We start from the raw sequence: 22,530 nt of genomic DNA on the forward strand, positions 1-22,530 counted from the left end.
GAAATAAGTAAATACAAATCAGATATGTATCTAGAAATTTAACAAATCCGCCATTTTGTTTTTGGTTGCCATGGAAACAAAATAGCTGCCATTCTGATCAAATATTTAAATACTCATAACTTTCACATTTTTAAGCCAATTTTGGAAATTCTTTCACTTTTGTGCTCAGGTGAGTTTTTTGTGATCGCTCGATGTCCGGCATCTGTCGTCTCTCTGTCAACATATGGCTTGTGTATGCGATACAGGCTGTATTTTTCAATTGATCTTCATGAAATTTTGTCAGAATGATTACCTTGATGAAATCTAGGCCAAGTTCTAAAATGGGTCATCTGGAGTCAAAAACTAGGTCACATCAAAGAAAAACCTTGTGTATGCAATAGAGGCTGTATTTTTCAACTGATCTTCATGAAATTTTGTCAGAATGATTGCCTTGATGAAATCTAGGCCAAGTTCGAAAATGGGTCATGTGGGTTGAAAAACTAGGTCACTAGGTCAAATCAAGGAAAAACCTTGTGTATGCAATAGAGACTGTATTTTTCAATTGATCTTCATGAAATTTGGTCAGAATGATAGCCTTGATGAATTTAAGGTCAAGTTTGAATATGGGTTATCTGGGGTCAAAAGCTTGGTCGCTAGGACAAATCAAAGAAAAACATTTTGTATGCGATAGAGGCTGTATTTTTCAATTGAGGTTGATGAAATTTGGTCAGAATGATTGCCTTGATCAAATCTAGGTCAAGTTCGAATGTAGGTCATCTTGGCTCAAAAGCTAAGTCACTAGGTAAAATTGAAGAAAATATTTGTTTACACTTAAGAGACCACATTTTTGGTCCAATCTTAATGAAAATTGGTCAGAATATTTGTTTCCATGAAATCACTAGGTCAAACATGTTTACACTGTTATGGTTTGTTTCTCAGGTGAGCGACCTAGGGCCTCTTGTTCAAATGATTTAAGAAATCCTAGCAGATGGAATCAACATAAGAACAACATTACCTTTCCCTTTAAGTTAACACTCTGGAAAATTGTGTTAAACACTGTCTGAAACAACAAACAAATTTTAGATTTGTATCTAGAGTATTGATCTGTTTGATGTTTGCTTTATTTTAGATTTGGATATGAAATTGTTTTATTAGCTCATCTGATTTTGTGAAAAAAAAATGATGAGTAATTGTCATATCTTGATCGGCGTCGGTGTCTGCGTCGGTGTTGCCTGGTTAAGTTTTATGTTTAGGTCAGCTTTTCTCCTAAACTATCAAAACTATTGCTTTGAAACTTGCAACACTTTTTCACCATCATAAGCTGACCCTGTACAGCAAGAAACATAACTCCATCCTGCTTTTTGCAAGATTTATGGCCCCTTTTGTACTTAGAAAATATCAGATTTCTTGGTTAAGTTTTATGTTTAGGTTGACTTTTCTCCTAAACTATCAAAGCTATTGCTTTGAAACTTGCAACACTTGTTCACCATCATAAGCTGACCCTGTACATCAAGAAACATAACTCCATCCTGCTTTTTGCAAGAATTATTGCCCTTTTTTGACTTAGAAAATCAGTTTTCTTGATTAAGTTTTATGTTTAGGTCAACTTTTCACCTAAACTATCAAAGCTATTGCTTTGAAACTTGCAACACTTGTTCACCATCATAAGCTGACCCTGTACATCAAGAAACATAACTCCATCCTGCATTTTGCAAGATTTATGGCCCCTTTTGTACTTAGAAAATATCAGATTTCTTGGTTAAGTTTTATGTTTAGGTCAACTTTTTCACTTAAACTATCAAAGCTATTGCTTTGAAACTTGCAGCACTTGTTCACCATCATAAGCTGACCCCGTACAGCAAGAAACATAACTCCATCCTACCTTTTGCAATAATTGTTGCCCCTTTTGGACTTAGAAAATCAGTTTTCTTGGTTGAGTATTTATGATGTTTAAGTCAGCTTTTCTCATAAACTATCAAAGCTAATTGCTTTAAAACTTGCAACAGTTTTTCACCATCATAAGCGGACGCTGTACATCAAGAAACATAACTCTATCCTGCTTTTTGCAAGAATGATGGCCCTTTTTAGACTTAGAAAATCATGGGTAGGACAATATTTCTATTATACAAAAAAATCAGATGAGCGTCAGCACCCGCAAGGCGGTGCCCTTGTTATATTGATGTTTATTCATAGTCATGACTGGATAATATCATATGGGCAACTCTTCTAGAAGAATGTTAAACTGTTTCTAAGATTCAGAAGAATTCAAATCATTTCTATAATGACTGGAAACGTGTGATTCTTTTTCTGATCAATACTTTTGGTATAAGCAAACTGTTATACTTACAATGTAGGTTACACCATGTTGTATCAATAAACTGGTACATAAAACGGTACTTTGTATTGATCATATTACAATATAACAATTACCTATTTTCTATTCAAGGTTAAAGGATTAAATTTTGAACTTAGAGGTTTAGTTAAACTGTATCTGATTCAAATAATCGAGGTTTTCCATAAATTTTTGAATAATGAAAAATTAATGATTGTTGATTTGAAAAATCCTAGTTTAAGTTTCAAGATGTCTTCATTAGTTTAACCAAAAATTCTGTGGGGGAGTGGGGTTGGGGGGAGAAGACTGTATTGGATTAGAAACTGTTTGTTAATTACTACAACGTAACTTTATGTTTCTTTAAAGGTACACACCTAGCAAATGAAAATATTTCACATTTGTGAAAAATTTGGCATAGATATTCAGGAGTGTCCCATTATCAATTTTTAACTTGAGGTTAAAAATAATAAAAGCTGTGAATAGATCCTTTTGAAGCATAGAAAACATAGAAGCAACATACTTGCATACTCAGTTTGATTGAGTCTGTTTATGAAAGGCTATGGAATGTGCAACACCCCTAATGCTCCCAAGCAGTTTTAGCAGAATTCTGTTAAAGAACAACTGAGTGTTCTGCCTGATCTCAAAGGTCCAGAAAATATAACTGCATTAACTCCAAGGACAGGGAGACTTTTTACAGCCAAATCTTTATTTTTAGCAACAAATCTTACTTCTAAAGCAACAGAGATTCACGTTCTAATTGACCATTGTTTTGTAAAAGCAATCTGGTGTTAAGTGTTCCTTTCTATTTAAAGCATTTAAGGGGAATAACAGTATTCATGTGATTATTAGGTTTATGAATATTACCATTGTTATACTCAGCAGCTGAGTTTATGATGACTGTTTTTAAATATATTTAATGAAACAAGTAGGTCAGTGGTTAAGGTTGCTGACCATTAGTCACTTGCCCCTCACCGCTGTAGGTTTAAAACTTTGCTGGGGGTGTAGATTTTTCATTTTGAGGACGGTTATCTTATAGAAAACTTGTGGTTCTACTCAGGCTCCCACCCATGCATGAAACAATGCCCACGGGCACTTGGGGTCTTTTAATATAAAGCTGGAAAGTCGCCATTTGACCTAAAACCCCACCATCACCTGCAAAAAATAAACAACAACAAAAACATGAAACTGGCCTGTTAGTTATATTAAACTTTTCTCACAACAGCAAGTAGTTTGAGACGATATCGAAACTCTTGTACTTCTAAGTACATTGGAATTTTCTTTTAAAAATTTCTAAAACCTATTGGACTTAATCACCAAACTTTTCAGTTTAAAAAAAAAAGAACTGCAAACCTAAGAATAAAACAAAAAATACTTTTAATCTACACATAAAACCCTCATTATTCAGATTATTTACTTCCTCAAGATCAAGCAGTTCAGAAAAAAAATCCTATTGAATTTTATCTGAGAATGCTGGCAGTTTCATTATATAATTTCCTTCATAACTGAAAACATTGTGTTTTCCTGGTTTAAGCTGGTGGATAGAAATTTATATTAATGATATTACTATACATTTCTTAAAAGGGGAATATTTTTGAAACTATGTATCAACACAATGCTATTTGGGTATTTTCAGTTTGAAATGTAAACATTTATACCTGACTGAATTACCATTGTAGTTGAAACTAGGTTAATTTAAGCATTGAGAGACTATTATATCATATGAATAGGTCCATATTGATATGTATTTGCTGGTATTTAAAGAAAAAAACAAATTAATGAATTTGCAGGCATGTCCCTGCAGTTGCATACTTTATTATGAATTTATTTAAAAAGAACAAAAAAAACCCCCACAACAACAACAACAAAGTATTACATGACTATCTTCAGGCAATAAAAGTTGTTTACTTCGGATAAATAATGATGTATTTAAATGGATCTTTGAAATATATATATATATGTATATGAATATATATAAATATGATGTCACCTATCTTTTTTTGGTGTCATATGAGTAAAATGTGAATTACTTGTTATCAGAAGAGACCTTAAATCTAAAATCATGTTATTGACACATGAGTTCAAAAGTGTATGCAATGAAAACATGATAAATATTGTTTTGATTGATCAATCTGTAGATATACAGTGGGGAGGGGGATAGGGGTGGGGGTGGGTTTTATTCAGGTTAGTTTTCCAGTACCATATATCATGTATATTGTTTCTTATGAAATTGCTAGCTGAGATTTAATACTGAGGTTGATAAATGTTCAAAGATTGATTATACATTTACAGGCCATGGTGATAGATGTAAGTGTTTCTGGTGTGGAGGTGAGCTGTACGACTGGGAGCCCCAGGATATACCGTGGGAGGAGCATGCTAAATGGTTCTCCCATTGCGGCTATGTCAGGGCTGTAAAAGGAGATGAATATATCCGATATGTAAGAGATAGACAGGTAATTAAATAGTTGTTCATTGTAAACAGTGTATGAAATAAGGACTTGAAATGAAATTTGAAGATCAGCACATTATATAGAAGTTAATATATCAACCTTTATTTTCAAGACAGTACCTTTCTCTATACATATTGTACTATTTTTTGTTTTTACCTGAGCACAAAGTGCTCATGGTGAGCTATTGTGATCATGCTGTATCCGTCGTCCGTGCGTGAGTCCGTCAAATCGTCCGTCGTTAACAATTTTGTTTAAACGACATCTCCTCCAAAACCACTAAATGGATTTTGATGAAACTTGGCCTGGATGTTCGAAAGGCTTCTTCTCTGAATGAATTATAGCTAGAGCCTTGATATTTAGTGTATGATATATCAGAGTTGTACTGACTACCGTAATTGTTCAAATTATTGCCCTAGGTTCAAAAATGTATGTGACATGTATATAATATAGGCTAACAATTTAGACTTCAAGGGTTTAATGGAAAACTGTTACGACAGTTTCCAATTCAGTCCTCAACTTAGTCTTTCCAGGAAATCAGTCCTCGACTTAGTCCTTCCAGGGGTACTTGTTCTCGAGAGGTTGCACGGTGTATGATTATTAAAATATAAATTATCTCTCTCCTGATTTGTTCACTTGTATGTCATAAAAGTTTTCTTTACTGAAGAGCTTTCATTTAGCCTTTGAAGATAGTTGCTAAATGTCTTTAAATGGTTAAAGATATACAATGCCTGCATTTCACTAAATATTTTGTCTTTAGATATTTACTTCAAAAGAATAAAATCTTCCTCAGATATGTTCAGCTTCACTTGATATATTGTGTATGATTTAATTGTGCATGTAGAGCTACATCCATAATTGGATGTCATGCAGCAATATTAAGTTGTTAAAAAAATCATCCCGTTTTTAGCTCACCTGTCATGAAGTGACAAAGTGAGCTATTGTGACCGCTTGATGTCCATCGTGCGTAGTGCGTCGTGCATCAACAATTTCTAAAAAAAATCTTCTTCTTGAAACCCACTGGGCAGAATTACACCAAATTTCACAGGAATGATCCTTGGATGGCCCCCTTTCAAAATTGTTCAAAGAATTGAATTCCATGCAGAACTCTGGTTGCCATGGCAACCGAAAGGAAAAACTTAAAAAATCTTCTTGTCCAAAACCAAAGAACCTAGGGCTTTGATATCTGGTATGTAGCATCATCTAGTGGTCCTCTACCAAAATTGTTCAAATTTTTCCCCCTAGGGTCAAATACGGCCCACCCCGGGGGTCACATGATTTATATAGACTTATATTGGGAAAACTTTGAAAATCTTCTTGTACAAAACCATATGGCCTAGGGCTTAGATATTTGGTATGTAGCATCATCTAGTGGTCCTCTACCAAGATTGTTCAAATTATCCCCCTAGGGTTAAATATGGCCCTGCCCCGGGGGTCACATGGTTTATATAGACTTATATAGGGAAAACTTTGAAAATCTTCTTCTACAAAACTACATGGCCTAGGGCTTTGATATTTGGTATGTAGCATCATCTAGTGGTCCTCTACGAAGATTGTTAAAATTATCCCCCTAATATGGCCCCGCCCTGGGGGTCCCAAGTTTTACATAGACTTATATAGGAAAAAAAGTTTAAAAATCTTCTTTTCTGAAACCACAACACTTAGACCTTTGATATTTGGTTTGTAGCATTGTCTTATGGTCCTCAACCAAAATTTTTCAAATTGTACCCCTTGGGTGAAAAGAGGCCCTGTCCTGGGGGTCCCAAGTTTTATATAGACTTATATAGGAAAAAGCTTTAAAATCTTCTTGTCTGAAACCATATGACCTAGGCTTTTGATATTTGGTATGATGCATTGTCTAATAGTCCTTTACCAAAATTGTTCAAATTATGCCCCTGGGGTTAAAAGAGGCCCCGCCCTGTGGTCACTTAGTTATTATGTGAGTTATATAGGAAAAATACTAAAAAATCATCTGATCCTATTTCCAAGACTGTTTAATTATAATTACCTGATGTCCCCAAGTAATATGATGTCATTTGACTGTGACCTTGACCTACTGACCTACTTCCTATGTTTTAAGATACAGCCTTGAAATTTTGATGACATACACAGTTTTGCACACAAATCGTAAAACTGAATTTCATTGACCATGATTGTGACCTGCTGACTTTTCTGCTGTTTTCTTTTCTGATGACCGTATAAAGGTACTTTCAGCAGCTGACTTCATTAGGAACTTACAGACGTTATCGTTTGCAAACTGTGTGATAACTAATAAAGAAATGTATAAAGATAAAGTATTTGTGATGTTTATTGTTTGAGAGCAATTAACGGTTTTGCAAAATTGAAACCGGTTTTACCTAGTAATCATATCGGATCCGATTAACCTAGTAATCGTTCCAATCCTATTTGAAACATGTAGCTCATATTACTCGGGTGAGTGATCCAGGGTCATCATGACTTGTGTTTAGCTATACATGTATTGTGTATTGTCTGAATGCATAGTACTGTGAATACAAATAAACTTGTTGATTTTGATGTGTACATAAACTATACATAGTAATTGTTCAAATTTTCAAATTTGAAATTATGTTTAGTATATCTTTAGATAAAGAAGAGTTTTTTTTTCAGAATGGGTTGTTAGTAGATCCACCAGTGTATGAAGCATTAAGGACACCACATGTACTATCTGTGCTACAGGAGGGGTACACACAGGAACAAGTGATGGAAGCTTTTAGTAGATTTGGTAAAATATCTAATTTTTTAATACTTTATGATTTGAAGCATTTTTCAAAATATTTATAATGTAAGGTCATACTCTGTACCTGCTATAAAGTCAGAAATGTTTTTGTCAGATTACATTTTGCTACATTTACATTTTTGATTATTTTGCAAATTTTGTCTAGTTTTATTTTCTTTTATGGGAAAATTTATCAGTTTACTGGAGATTAATGTGTGTTTCAGCCTGGTTTTGCATTTCACAAGTAAATACAGTCAGTTGCCTTAAGCAGCTAGTAAGCTACAACTGTGTCTGCCCGAATCAGCATTTTCTTCTAATTTCCACCTGACTGAGGCAGCCATCTTTCTTAAGCAGCCACATTGTGTCACTCTCTTGTCTAGCTGCTTTATACAGGTTTGACTGTATATAGTGTTATAGTTCCCTAATTCTACATACTTCCAACATTTAAATGAATCCCATCTGCCTTATGCATGAATTCCTTTTTAAACTTGTGGTTCGTGTGAAACCCTAGAAGTCTTATACAGTGATAACAATTTTCTCCAAGTTTTCTTGTCTGATTTATTAATGTAACAGTAATTCTTTACTGTTCCAATTTGAAAACACAAACTATTTCATGAATTAAGTAATCACACTACATGTATATTGATGTTAATAATTCATTGATTATTCTTGTAGGTTAACTGATTGTACTGATGAAGTTCCCAGCAAGTATTCTCCTTGAACTATGGGGGTACATTCAGCTTACAAGTCTGGTCATGTAAAAAAAATGTACACCCCATGTCTCCTAAAGGGGTGACTAGAGCTTTGAATGTGTACACACATCTTTGCATCATATCCAACAGAAAGGGGAAAGGAGATATTTCTGGAAACAATGGAATTGACAGATACTTATCAAATTGTTTTGTGAGTTGTCAGTAAAGAATGTGCAGGCTATGTTTTACTGTTGCTACAGGCAACATAAAGAAATAACAATTCTACAACAGCTGTTAGGTTTAATGCACCTCCCACTACTGGACTTTTATTGCTGAGCAATGGTCTTGTTTAACATTTTTCCTTATATATGAGAAAATTGTCATTGGCTGTATTATGTCATTTCATTGTATATAGTTAGTTATGTCCCCCACCTGTCAGTCTGTTGGTCAGTCAGTAGACCATTTGGCTTCCCATTCATAACAAGAGAATGCTTGGGCTTATGGGTGTCAAATTTCACATGATGATTGCCTAAAGCTTACTGGGTCAGTACCTATAGGGTAAAGGTCAAAGTGACCTTGACATTGAAAATGGCTTGAAAATGTTTGGGCCTATGTTCTTCAGACTTCATGGAATGATTTGCCTGTAGTCGGTAGATGAGTAGGTCAATGATCAAGGTCACTGCATACAAAATGACATACTCAGTTACCTTTAACAGGTCATCATTTTGGGGTAATGTGTGTTACAACTCCTTTTGAAAAATGTGATTGTAATAAAAAGATTATTTGTTCTATACTTAGAAATGCTGGTGTTCACGCCAATATTTTGCTTCTAATGTCAAGCAGTATATCTGCAGCAGAACTTGTGCATATTTCTTGATGCAGATCAAATAATCTTAAAATATAAATAAATTTTCAGGCAGAGCAAATTTGGTAGATGCTCCTAGCATTAAACAGGCAATAGAGCACACAAAAAGAGAACGGGAAGCGATTCTGCGTGAAGCCAACAGAACAGCTGGTACCCAGGAGACAGCCTCACCAGTTACACTTCCAGACGACGATGAAGAAATGGAAGTGGAAGAAACTGCTCTACCTGCACAGGTATTATTGCATTATTCTGATAAAAGAAACCATGTTAATTTTTGAAGAAAAATGACATTAAAGTCAAAATAGCTTACTTGCTTTGACTAAGAAATGATGCTACCATATTTGATCTATTATTCTACATACATGACATTGCAAAATGTATTTGAACTGAAGGAATATTTAGCAAAAGCATATCTGAATTAATTTAGACACTTTGAGTAGGTTACACACTGTGGTTAGGTCTAATTTCACTTGTAAATTCTCCGACTTCAAGTCACATGCCTAGAGCTCACTGATGTGGTTCAAAACCTACCTTTGGTTAAAGAATAGCTATTCAGCTGGAGTATGTAAAGTCAGTGCTTCTACCAGGTCCCCATCCTGGCCTGTAATAATGTCTGAATGGATATCTGTTGGTCTTCCTCCACCATTAAAGTCTGGATAGTCAATATGTGACATATGATGGTGTCCCTGTTATGTTACACACAACGAAAAAACAAAATACTACTTAAATAGAAGTTGTTGAAGCTTCTTCTTTCATATAGATATACCAGAAAAAAATGTATGTTTAGATTTAATCTTATAGCTCAAGACATAAGCAAGGCTTGGAAATTTGAGGCTGGGTTAAATGTTGAATATCTTTACAACCAGAATATTTCTGTCTTACTAATTGTGACGTGTCTGTTTTATGTTTGATTGGCATGAATCATGTTTTCAGGCTTCCTGAGTTTATCTGAATCCTACATTCTCTTAAAGCAATGATATTTTCTTATCGAAAGATTTAACTCATTTTTCAGGCTGATGGTTCTTTAAAAGCAGTGCCTTTTTCCATATTTAATATCTTATTTTCATTATTCATTCAGGGACAGAGTTCAGCGAATAAAACTGTTGACTCTAACAGACCAACTAGTTCATCTTCTAATAAACCTACAAGCTCTTCATCTAGTACATCTAGCTCTAAAGATAAAGGTATTGTGATTTCTATTTATATCAGTTACCATTGTCTCAAGGCGAATGATTTCATTAAGGTAGTGGACCCAGAATTACAATTGACATACATGTATTCCACGGGATTACTTATTCTGTTTCTGTAACTTGGCATTATCTAGAAGCAAATATAGCTTAACATTTAAATGCCTTTCTGTCAAAAGCGGAGAATGCCTAAATCCCATATGGAGAATAGGCAGTTTGCTGGTTGCCATTAAATGGACCGTTGCCTAAAAGTTATTATTTTGTTAATTTTTTAAAGGTGTGGTTTGAGTTGAAAGTTCAAGCAATCTGTGTTTTATGAAATTGTAAAAACTGAAATGTGAAAGAAAATTACACAATATACATTTAGCCGTCTGTAACACATTGGCTTAGAACTTAATTTTTTTTCATCAGAATGATTATGTGATATTTTGTTTATGATAAGGTGTGGGAATAAAATCAAAATTTTTATCCAGTTTTGAGAAAAAATAGTTTTCATACCCATATTTAATAGCCTATAAAACTGTTAGTAGATTGTTTTTGTTAAGAAAACTTGCAGATTCTTTTTATCATAAGAATGTTTCACAACTTCAAGTGAGTTGATGAGTTTGTTGATTGATCTGATTATCAAAAAGTAAAAACCTCTTAATGTTGTATCTAGTAGTACCAGGTATTTTTAAAATTTACTTTTCTAATTTCAGATGTCGAGAGTGTCATGCAGGAAAATGAAAAGCTTAAAGATATGAAGCTTTGTAAAATATGTATGGATAATGAACTCTGTATGACATTCTTACCTTGCGGGCACCTCGCCACGTGTGAAGACTGTGCACAGTCGGTGCAAGAATGCCCTATTTGTAGAAAGGGTATTCAACAAAGAGTTAAAATATTCTGGGCTTAAAAGTTAAAGTAAGCACATTGGTTTTAATCATCTTTTTATTATAGACAACGAAAATATAATTACATGGTTTGTTAAAATTAATGTAGCTTTGGTTTAATGGTATAATTTATTAAAAATAATAGTTTAATGGTATTTAATTATTGCCTTCCATGTTATTTTTTTATGCCCCCGAAGGGAGGCATATGGTTTTTGAACCGTCTGTCTGTCTGTCGGTCTGTCAGTCTGTCGGTGTGTCCGCAATTTTCGTGTCCGGTCCATATCTTTGTCATCGATGGATGGATTTTCAAATAACTTGGCATGAATGTGTACCACAGTAAGACGACGTGTCGCGCTAAAGACCCAGGTCCGTAGCTCAAAGGTCAAGGTCACACTTAGACGTTAAAGGTCATTTTTCATGATGTGCATTCGTGTCCGGTCCACATCTTTGTCATCGATGGATGGATTTTCAAATAACTTGGCATGAATGTGTACCACAGTAAGACGACGTGTCGCGCGAAAGACCCAGGTCCGTAGCTCAAAGGTCAAGGTCACACTAAAATGTTAAAGGTCATTTTTCATGATGTGCATTCATGTCCGGTCCATATCTTTGTCATCCATGGATGGATTTTCAAATAACTTGGCATGAATTTGTACCACAGTAAGACGACGTGTCGCACGCAAGACCCAGGTCCGTAGCTCAAAGGTCAAGGTCACACTTAGACGTTAAAGGTCATATTTCATGATAGTGCATTGATGGGCATGTCCGGTCCATATCTTTGTCATTCATGCATGGATTTTAAAATTATTGGGCATGAATGTGTACCACAGTAAGACGACGTGTCGCGCACAAGACCCAGGTCCGTAGGTCAAAGGTCCTAAACTCTAACATAGGCCATAACTGTTCATTCAAAGTGCCATCGGGGGCATGTGTCATCCTATGGAGACAGCTCTTGTTTTTGATTATTTTTTTCATGAAGAATTATTAATTTATATGCAAGAAGAACTGTCTTGCTACCAAAAACACCAGCATACTGCAGCCAGGCTATATGTCTTATATGGGGGTGTGCTATATTATCCTAGGCAAGTGTAAGATTTTGTAGTAAGTCAGTACATCAGATTTACAATGGGAAGCAGTGGTCTAGCAGATGGGTCATCACTTAACTAGAAGTGGTCTAGCTATTTGTTCTTATCATCAAGACATGGAGAAAAGTTTTTGTAGGCAATATCTTCATTTTCGAGGTTATCACCCACTCAAAAACATTTGTCTCTCTTTGGGTCACAAAGTGCACAGAGTGCTGAATGAATAAAACTACCTAGGCGGTGGAGGAGGGGGCAGGTTCTTATCAAGGTTTCGAGACACCTGCATCGTCAATGATGTCGGTTCTTATTTGTCCTGGAAACTGACCGAAAAGAGATAGAAAATATTTCATAACTATGCTTAATTGAATCAGTGTATTTTAACTAAAGCAAAAATACTGTTGGACTTTAGATTTCAAACTTCGAGAAGAACATAATTTTTGCGACTTTGAAAAAGTTGCAAATATTAATATGAAAACAAAATTCTGAAAACTCCAAGTAAATCACAAAATGTAATGCAAGATAAGGTATTTTTTGCTGTAACCTGCAATATTTACAAGTTTTATACTGGACCAAGTTGTTTAAAATCTTAACAGTTGATTTCAACATTTTAGATGACTTGGTACAACATATCTATGAATTAAAAATTATGAATACTAAAAAAAATACAGTGTTCAATCAAAACATCCTACCAGTGTTTATTATGAAGGCTAATATTTTGAATCAAAATGTAACTGGTGGTTAGTTTAATAGTCAGTTAAAGTTTCGAATAACTGGGCCAAGTATGTCAAGTATAGATGAAAATAAGCTCCTTGATACTAAAAAGAGCCAAAACAGTGTTATTGTAGATCCTTTGGTTCTTTATGTTTAGGGTGCACTCAAGTCCCTTGGTAGGGAGAGCCTAAAACTTGCAGTCTACAGAAGGCAAAAATGATCCCAAGGTTAGGCGGAAGTCCTTTGTGGCAATTTGACACAAGACAAAATGGCTGAAGATGTTTGTCTGCCAAAGCTTGAGTATTGGGGGAAGTTGTCTGTTGTATATGTTCTTATGAAAAAAAATTCTGACTTCTACTGTTGTAGAATTCCCTTTTCAGGTTAACTGACCAGCATTATGTAAACGAAATATTAAAATACCAAACAAACATGCTTATTTTTAGCTCACCTGAGCACAAAGTGCTCAAAGGTGAGCTTTTGTGATAGCCCTGTGTCCGTTGTCCGTTGTCGCCATGCGTCTGTCCGTCCGTTAGTCGTCCGCCATCAACAATTTGACTGTTAACACTCTAGAGGTCACAATTTTGGCCTAATCTTAAGGAAACTTGGTCAGAATGTTACCCTCAATAAAATCTTGGACGAATTCGATATTGGGTCATCTGGGTTCAGAAACTAGGTCACCAGGTCAAATCAAAGGAAAAGCTTGTTAACACTCTAAGAGGTCAAAATTTTGGCCCAATCTTAATGAAACTTGGTTAGATTCTTACTCTCAATAGAATCTTGGACATGTTCAATATCGGGTCATTTGGAGTTAAAAACTAGGTCACCAGGTCAAATCAAAGGAAAAGCTTGTTAACACTCTAGAGGTCACAATTTTGGCCCAATCTTAATGAAACTTGGTCAGAATTTTACCCTCAATAAAATCTTGGACGAGTTCGATATTGGGTCAGCTTGGTTCAAAAACTAGGTCACCAGGTCAAATCAAAGGAAATGCTTGTTAACACTCTAGAGGTCACAATTTTGGCCCAGTCAGTGAAATTTAGTCAGATTGCTACCCTCAATAAAATCTTGGACGTATTTGATATTGGGTCATCTGGGGTCAAAAACTAGGTCACCAGGTCAAATCAAATGAAAAGCTTGTTAACACTGTAGAGGCCACATTTATGACTGTATCTTCATGAATCTTGGTCAGAATCTTAATCTTGATGGTCGCAAGGTCCAGATTGAATCTGGGTCATGTAGGATCAAAAACTAGGTCACCAGGTCAAATCAAAGGAAAAGCTAGTTAACACTGTAGAGGCCACATTTATGACCATATCTTAATGAAACTTAGTCAGAATGTTGATCTTGATGATCTATAGGTTAGGTTCAAATCTTGGTCAGGTAGGGTCAAAAACTAGGTCACTAGGTCAAATCAAAGGAAAAGCTTGTTAACACTGTAGAGGCCACATTTATGACCTTATCTTAATGAAACTTGGTCAGAATCTTAATCTTGATGGTATCAAGGTCCAGATTGAATCTGGGTCAGGTGGGATCGAAAACTAGGTCACTAGGTCAAATCAAAGGAAAAGCTTGTTAACACTCTAGAGACCACATTTAAGACTGTATCTTCATGAAACTTAGTCAGAATGTTAATCTTGATGATCTTTAGGTCAAGTTCGAATCTGTGTCATGTGGGGTCAAAAACTAGGTCACCTGGTCAAATCAAAGCAAAAGCTAGTTAACACTTTAGAGACCATATTTATGACCATATCTTAATGAAACTTGGTCAGAATGTTTATCTTGATGATCTTTAGGTCACTAGGTCAGGTGAGCTATACAGGGCCTTCATGGCCCTCTTGTTTATGTATGGGCATGTTCTGAGATTTATTAGAAGGCTATATAAGTTTTGTTCTTCATCAACCACCTATATTCCTACCAGTAATTAGGTGTCTTATAGGATACTTCTTACTCCCCTAACTCTTGATTCATGTGATCAAGTTATTAATGTTACAGAATCAAGGATTACTGATTTGGTAAATTGACTGGTTCAAAGATAGCATTAATTCTACAAATACATCAGTAGATCACAAAATCAACAAAATGTAATTCAAGCTAAAAACTATTCACCCATCAGTTTTCATATTGTCTAATTGATGTCCATGCTTATGGTCATAATGAAAATTATTTTTCTGCTGCTCATTTAAAGGATTGATCTTTTTATTTATCTTCAAAAAAGTAAGAAAATGACAGTTCGGGATAATGAAACAAAAGTTTTGCTGATCCATTAAAATGTAGAAAATCAGTTCGCATAGGTAACTAGAGGCATCTGGTGTACAATTTACCAAAATCTGTACATAATTAGCAGTCTGAATTTATTATAACTTATATTTAGTTATACTGTTGTATTTTAGAATATATATGTTTCGAAATGTTTTTAAATGTTGTATTTGTTTCAAAATACAGTCACACCTATCATACAGAACACATGTTAACAGAGACCATTTGGCTCAAAAGGTATATGTCCCATTCAAGAAATTTATTGTATTTTACCTTTTGAATATACACCACTTGTAAATAAAGGTCACAGTTTGACTTTCCCCAGAATGAAGAAACTATATTTATATATTAAACAGGTTTGACTGTATATGAAATCATTTTGTTGATGGTTTTCCTTTGAGCTATTGCTCTGTTATTTTTTCGTATTTTCATGAAAGATAATTTTAGCCCGACTATTGAAAGAATATTCCAAGCTGTTCCACTCACCCTTCCCTGGCATCGACATTGGCATCACACTAAAGTCTAGCATGCAAGAAGGTATAGCTATAATTTAAAGGCATATAGCTTTGAAACTTATTTTTTCTTTTTCTAGGTCAATAAACGGTCTCACAGGATCAAGTCCCATAACTCTGACATGTATTTTGGCCAAATTATGCCCCCATTTGTACTTAGAAAATCCTGGTTAAAGTTTTGCATGCAAGTTACTATCTCCAAAACTAATGCAGATATTGGATCAATACCCTATAGATATTTTAACATTTAGGGTAATATTCCTGCTTCTGGGACAACAGTTCGAATAGTCAAGCATTGATTGTTTTATGGACATCTCTTGTTGTCATTATTTCGATTAAGAGAGCACAATTATGGAAAAGCATCAATAGAGGTAGATATATATGTAATATTGTATTTTTGTCATTTATCAGTGCTAGATACTTTGACAAGACAGTATTTCAGAATTCATGAAAAAGTTTATGTCTATCTTATATTAGTTAAAAACGTGTTTATTTATAATTTACATGTTGCAAGAACAGTGCGAAGTACAGTATATGGAATAATTCAAAGTTTCATTGTCATTTAATCAGTTCAAAAGAAGCCTGATTGCAAAGTAATCACAGAGAAAATCAGATTTATGAAATATACCCCAACATTTTTCATTTTTAGCTCACTTGTCACGTAGTGACAGGGTGAGCTTTTGTGATCGCCCTTCGTCCGTCGTCCGTCCACAATTTCTTGTCTGCACGATAGAGGTTTCATTTATGATTTTATTTTAACCAAACTTGCACACAACTTGTATCACCATAAGATCTCGGTTCCTTTCTTGAACTGGCCAGATCCCATTATGGGTTCCAGAGGTATGGCCCCTGAAAGGGCCAAAATTAGCTATTTTGACCTTGTCTGCACAATAGCAGCTTCATTTATGATTTGATTTTTACCAAACTGGCACACAACTTGTATCACCATAAGGTCTTGGTTCCTTTTTTGAACTGGCCAGATTTCATTATGGGTTCCAGAGTTATGGCCCCTGAAAGGGCCAAAATTAGCTATTTTGACCTTGTCTGCACAATAGCAGCTTCATTTATTATTTGATTTTAACCAAACTGGCATACAACTTGTATCACCATAAGATCTTGGTTCCTTTCTTGAACTGTTGAGATTCCATTATGGGTTCCAGAGTTATGGCCCCTGAAAGGGCCAAAATTAGCTATTTTGACCTTGTCTGCACAGTAGCAGCTTCATTTATGATTCGATTTTAACCAAACTTGCACACAACTTGTATCACCACAAGATCTTGGTTCCTTTCTTGAACTGGCCAGATTCCATTATGGGTTCCAGAGTTATGGCCCCTTAAAGGTCCAAAATTGGCTAGTTTGGCTTTTGCAGCCATATAGAGACTTCATTTATGGTTTTATTTGATACAAACTTCCAAAATAACTTCAACAACAAAATTCTTGGATTCCATGACAAATCAGATCCAAGCGTAGGTTCAGTTATTTTATATCTGATTACCTCCCCTGATTGTAATCAAAATGGATTTATATCAGTAAGTACTTATAGTACTTATTTGAAATTTCATTATTGTCATTAGTTGGACTGAGCCAATCAGGGTAGATAACTATGGACTAATTTTATGTCAAATTACCTCCCTTTATTTCAAATTAAAATGGGTATATCTCCGTAACTAATGAAGATACTGATCTGAAATTTCATTTATGTCAACAGATTTATTCGGCAGATCCTTCTTTTCTTCACTTACAATAATTTTTTTTTTAATTACTTCCCTTTTACGTTACTATAAATAGCTTATTTTTAGTAACTTTTTTATTATTGGCCGTAGGGAAAAACCAAGACCACTTTTCTGTGGTACAACATGGATGGTACCTCCAATTTGTAGGTGTATTTTGAATATTATCTGTACCTTGTAAGAATTTTTTTTTTCTTTTTGGTTAAATTTCTTCCCTTTGTTGTTACTGTCCTTTGGAATTAGATATTTTTTCTGAGGACCTTCTTGTCCTCAAGTGCAATGATAACAGGTGAGCGATATAGGACCATCATGGCCCTCTTGTTTTAATTTACGTGTCTTGCTTGCTAAATATATCATAACGCCATCAGTAACAGTATCATCATTTTCAAAAAAAGGAAATCATTTTGCTTCCATATTAATAGTCAAAGAGTGACAATTTTGCCTGCCAGACAGTTTTATATCACTAAATTAAGTGTTTTTAAATGACATTCTTAGAATGTCAGAATTTGTCTGGAGATGCAAAGTTCCATCATCATAATTATCGTGTTTATTCATGATTCATCAATGTCATGATTAATAAGCACATCACTAGTAAATTATATAACTAATGCTTAGTGTAATATCTGAAAGGAATGAAAGCGTACCTTTAACTGACTTCAATATTTCTACAAGTAAGTTACGGTAAAGAGTAAAACTTGTATATAGTTGACTCTTTGGGATCATTCTGTACATTTTTGTATCTGAATAGTGAACAGATCATGATATTATGCACAAACTGAATGGCTCGCAGGTCAATATTCAAAACTATTGCCCTAGGTAAAAACTACTGACTGGAGATTTGTATCAGAAGTCGTGTAATAAATTAAATTGTTATTAATACACTTATTCAAGATATGTACAATGGAAATTAATATTTTTATTGCATTCACTTACAATGTGATTCTATTTTACAATGAACTTTTCATATCTTTCCTTAATATTCAGAAGTACACTTCTACGTTTTTATGATTTTCAGATTTTGTGGTATATATAATTCATAAATTGATATCATTTCCCATTTAATAAAAATAAAACGTGAACTTAATAAAAAAAAGTTTGAATTTATCACATGATAATCATTTCTTTCATACTTTAGGTTGTTGTATTATCATAACAGCATTTTATTAATTTACTTGATTCTTTTTACTACCATTTTAACTGAATGTTAGGATGATATGTGCTGTGGCATATTCTTCCATTTCTTTAGTGCACATACCTTATTTAGTGCATTTAAACACTTATTTATTTGCTTTTTTTTTCTTAGTTTTTTCTTAGTTTGTGCTATTTCACACCCTAATAATCTTAAGTTTTGTGATAAGATCTATTGTAAAATCTTTGTTTCCAAATAACTTTGTTTGTTGACCCCCTCAAATTGTTTGGGTGGTGTGGGGGCACTTAGATTTGCCTTTGTCCAATTGTCTATCTGTCAGTCCATCTGCATTCGAGTCATACATAAAACTATTTGACCTAGAGTCATCAGACCTCACAGGATTGATTCAGCATGTGAAATTGTGCATCTGGTGTTTTAATTGGGATTTCACACGTCAGACCAGTTATTGGTCCTTGACTTAGTTGAAAATATGCATACAGTGACAGGACTGGGGGGCACCAGTGTGCTATAGACATACATTTAGTTGAATTTATTTGAAATAAAGAATGGCAATTATATAGGAGTGTATTTTGCTATATCCAAGTGTGCTGTATTTAATCTTGATTTTCTGTTGAGATGTGTATTGCAATGACTTTTTTCCAATGATTTGACTGAAAACCTGAAAACTTTGCACCCAATTGTATCAGCCGTTTATTTGCTAGAAGTAGGGAAGTTTTTTAAAAGCTGCATGATTATGCCTGTAAAGTTCTTAAGTTGTTTTTTTCTGATCTTTAAAACAAGGACAAAGGTCCAATACAAATAGTCATGTCCCAAGAATGCAGCGACCCCAAAAGCAATATCATACATTAATGTCTGTATGTATGTGTAAACGATTGGCATTTACACAAAAATATAAAGTAAGACGACAATAACTAAACATATGTAGTAACACAGTGGGGCACTGACTGCTGAGATTAGTTTGATTAGATACATGAATGGTATAATAATTATGTATCACAATATTAGAAAAATGCTATAAAGGACTTGTATGTTACTATATTATTCTTCTTTTAGGTGTTTACTATTACAACCATCTGTAATTATTGATTAGTAAGCAAAATGAATATTCCTAATTTGTTATCTAAAAACTTGTCACTATTTTGACATTTGACATTTGAAATGTTGAATCGAAAGCTTAAATTTGTGCTTTGTTTATGCTTATTTCCAATATTTAATCTGTATATGATGATAAGAGTTAAATCAAAGAAAGCCATTTGGTTTGATATTGATGATGCATCCTATGATGTCATCACAAATCTATTGTTATTTTATTTCTGTTTTATTATTATATTGTTATTTTTAGCTCACCTGTGCTCAAAGGTTAGCTTTTGTGATCGCCCTTGGTCCGTCGTCATCCGTCCGTCGTCAACAATTTGACTGTTAACACTCTAGAGGTCACATTTTTGGCCCAATCTTAATGAAACTTAGTCAGAATGTTACCCTCAGTAAAATCTTGGATGAGTTCGATATTGGGTCATCTGGGGTCAAAAAGTAGGTCACCAGGTCAAATTAAAGGGAAAGCTTGTTAACAATTTTGGCCCAATCTAATGAAACTTAGTCAGAATGTTACCCTCAATAAAATCTTGGACGAGTTCGATATTGGGTCATCTGGGGTCAAAAACTAGGTCACCAGGTCAAATCAAAGGAAAAGCTTGTTAACACTCCAGAGGTCACATTTTTGGCCCAATCTTAATGAAACTGTCGGAATGTTACCCTCAATAAAATCTTGGACGAGTTTGAAATTTTGTTCATCTAGGGTCAAAAACTAGGACACCAGGTCAGATCAAAGGAAAAGCTTGTTAACAGTCTAGAGGTCACAATTTTGGCCCGATCTTAATGAAACTTGGTCAGAGTGTTATCCTCAATAAAGTCTTGGACGAATTTGATATTGGGTTATCTAGGGTCAAAAACAAGGTCACCAGGTCAGATCAAAGGAAAAGTTTGTTAACACTGTAGAGGCCACATTTATGACTATAACTTCATGAAACTTGGTCAGAATGTTAATCTTGATGATCTCAAGGTCCATTTTGAATCTGGGTCATGTAGGATCAAAAACTAGGTCACCCGGTCAAATCAAAGGAAAAGCTAGTTAACACTGTAGAGGCCACATTTATGACCATATCTTAACGAAACTTGGTCAGAATGTTAATCTTGATGATCTATAGGTCAAGTTCAAATCTGGGTCAGGTGGGGTCAAAAACTAGGTCAAATCAAAGGAAAAGCTAGTTAACACTCTAGAGGCCACATTTATGACTGTATCTTCATGAAACTTAGTGAAAATGTTAAACTTGATGATTTTTAGGTCAAGTTCGTATCTGGGTCATGTGGGGTCAAAAACTAGGTCACGGGGTCAAATCAAAGGAAAAAGCTGGTTAACACTTTAGAGGCCACATTTATGACCATGATGATCTTTAGGTCAGTAGGTGAGCGATACAGGACCTTATGGCCCTCTTGTTTTTAAAACACTTTCTTAGGCTGTGGTGTAGGTCATGTAAGTTTATGTAAAAAATTGTATAAAATTGAGGTACATTATTTTGCACTGTTAAAAGTTGGAGGTACAAAACATATCTGTGGTGTTGTTGTCTTTTCTTCTATGCTGTAAATATTATGTGTTGTTACACATGTATGGTAACATATTACGTAAATTGCTATTACAATCGCACCTGAACCAAGTGTTCAGGGTGATTTGTTAGTGTAAATGGATAGTCTTTTGTCTCTCAACCACCAATTTAGACTGCCAGCTTAGCTCAGTAGGGAGGGCGAAGATCTAAGGAATGCATTGTAGTGATTTCGATCCTCTGGTTAGGCGTATATTCTCTGTGATGATTTCATAAAGACATTGTGTCTGAAGTCTATGGCCTCTATTTCTGTTTTGTTTGGGGTCAGTTACCAGTTACTTGCAGCGAACAGGTTTATGGTAGTACAGAATCCAGGAACACTGGTTAAATTAACTGCCTGCAGTAACATAACTGAAATACTGTGAAAAATGACATTTAACTTAAAACAAACAACCCAGGGCTTTTTTCCCCTATAAATAAGGAGGTAATCCCAAAGCAAAAAAGTATGTTTTTTTCCAATTCTGAATTCAAAACTCCCAAATGAGTGTTTTCTTTTAGGGTTTTGGCTGTTTTAAAATAGGAAATGCACTTTACATAGACCTTTCTAATGTTGTTTTCAACTGGTTCCATTTGACTTCACTAAGATGCAACCTGTGCTATAAATAAAAATTCTTTAATTTACTTAAAGGTCAAGGTCAGATGATAATTGTTATTCTCCTAATGGGCATCATACACATCACGCTGTCTTAATTACATCTATTCAAGTTTACAGAGAAAAATAAAAAGCACTGATTTTGCTTTGTATGTATTTTCTAGGTTTTGCCATATCTGGCAGTATGTAATTGTTATGATCAATACTATAACTTTAAAAACTACTTTTTAATGTGATAAATTAAATTGCATGTGTGCAATACGTAGCTATGTAAATAAAGTAGTGCAAAAAATAGGTGTTCTTGATTCTTTCTTCTGAAATCTGATATCATATTGTAACCCGATTGAAAAACAAGGAATTATATAAAGCAAAATGAATGGAAAACTGTCGCATGAAAGAAAATGTCTTTGGAAAGCTTCGCACATGAACCAGGAGGTCTGCTGGCCCAGGGGTCTAGCTAGGTCCAATTTTTTGGGAGAAGTCACTTCTCCCTCAAGATGATTTAGGGAGAAGTGGGGAGACTTTAGTGATTCGAAAGGTGGCTGTAATTTTCTTGTTTCTAGATAAGAATCATTGATGTGACCATTCATTTTCTTAGTTAGATCATTTCCCATGCAGTGGTTATTGTTTCATTACAAGATTATTAAAATAGTTGTTTTCAACATTTAATACGATGCTGTAAATTTAACCTGCCATTTTTTTGCTATATCTTGTACGAAGTGTTTATTATTA

The 22,530-nt window shown here is 34.6% G+C and overlaps 1 protein-coding gene across 3 annotated transcripts in view; it reads left to right on the forward strand.

Moving 5' to 3' along the window:
* LOC123552322 (baculoviral IAP repeat-containing protein 7-like) overlaps positions 1–22,092 on the forward strand; it is a 54,341-nt gene extending 32,249 nt beyond the window's left edge. For all 3 annotated transcript variants that reach the window (XM_053541836.1, XM_053541835.1, XM_053541834.1), the window contains exons 4-8: positions 4,601–4,761; positions 7,384–7,498; positions 9,101–9,282; positions 10,128–10,233; positions 10,935–22,092. In XM_053541836.1, the coding sequence (XP_053397811.1) occupies positions 4,601–4,761; positions 7,384–7,498; positions 9,101–9,282; positions 10,128–10,233; positions 10,935–11,131 (761 nt within the window). In that variant the 3' untranslated portion in view covers positions 11,132–22,092. The remainder of the gene's footprint in view (positions 1–4,600; positions 4,762–7,383; positions 7,499–9,100; positions 9,283–10,127; positions 10,234–10,934) is intronic.
* Positions 22,093–22,530: the final 438 nt, after the last annotated feature.

This window comes from Mercenaria mercenaria, chromosome 4 (genome assembly GCF_021730395.1).
Source record: "Mercenaria mercenaria strain notata chromosome 4, MADL_Memer_1, whole genome shotgun sequence".
Taxonomy (NCBI): domain Eukaryota; kingdom Metazoa; phylum Mollusca; class Bivalvia; order Venerida; family Veneridae; genus Mercenaria; species Mercenaria mercenaria.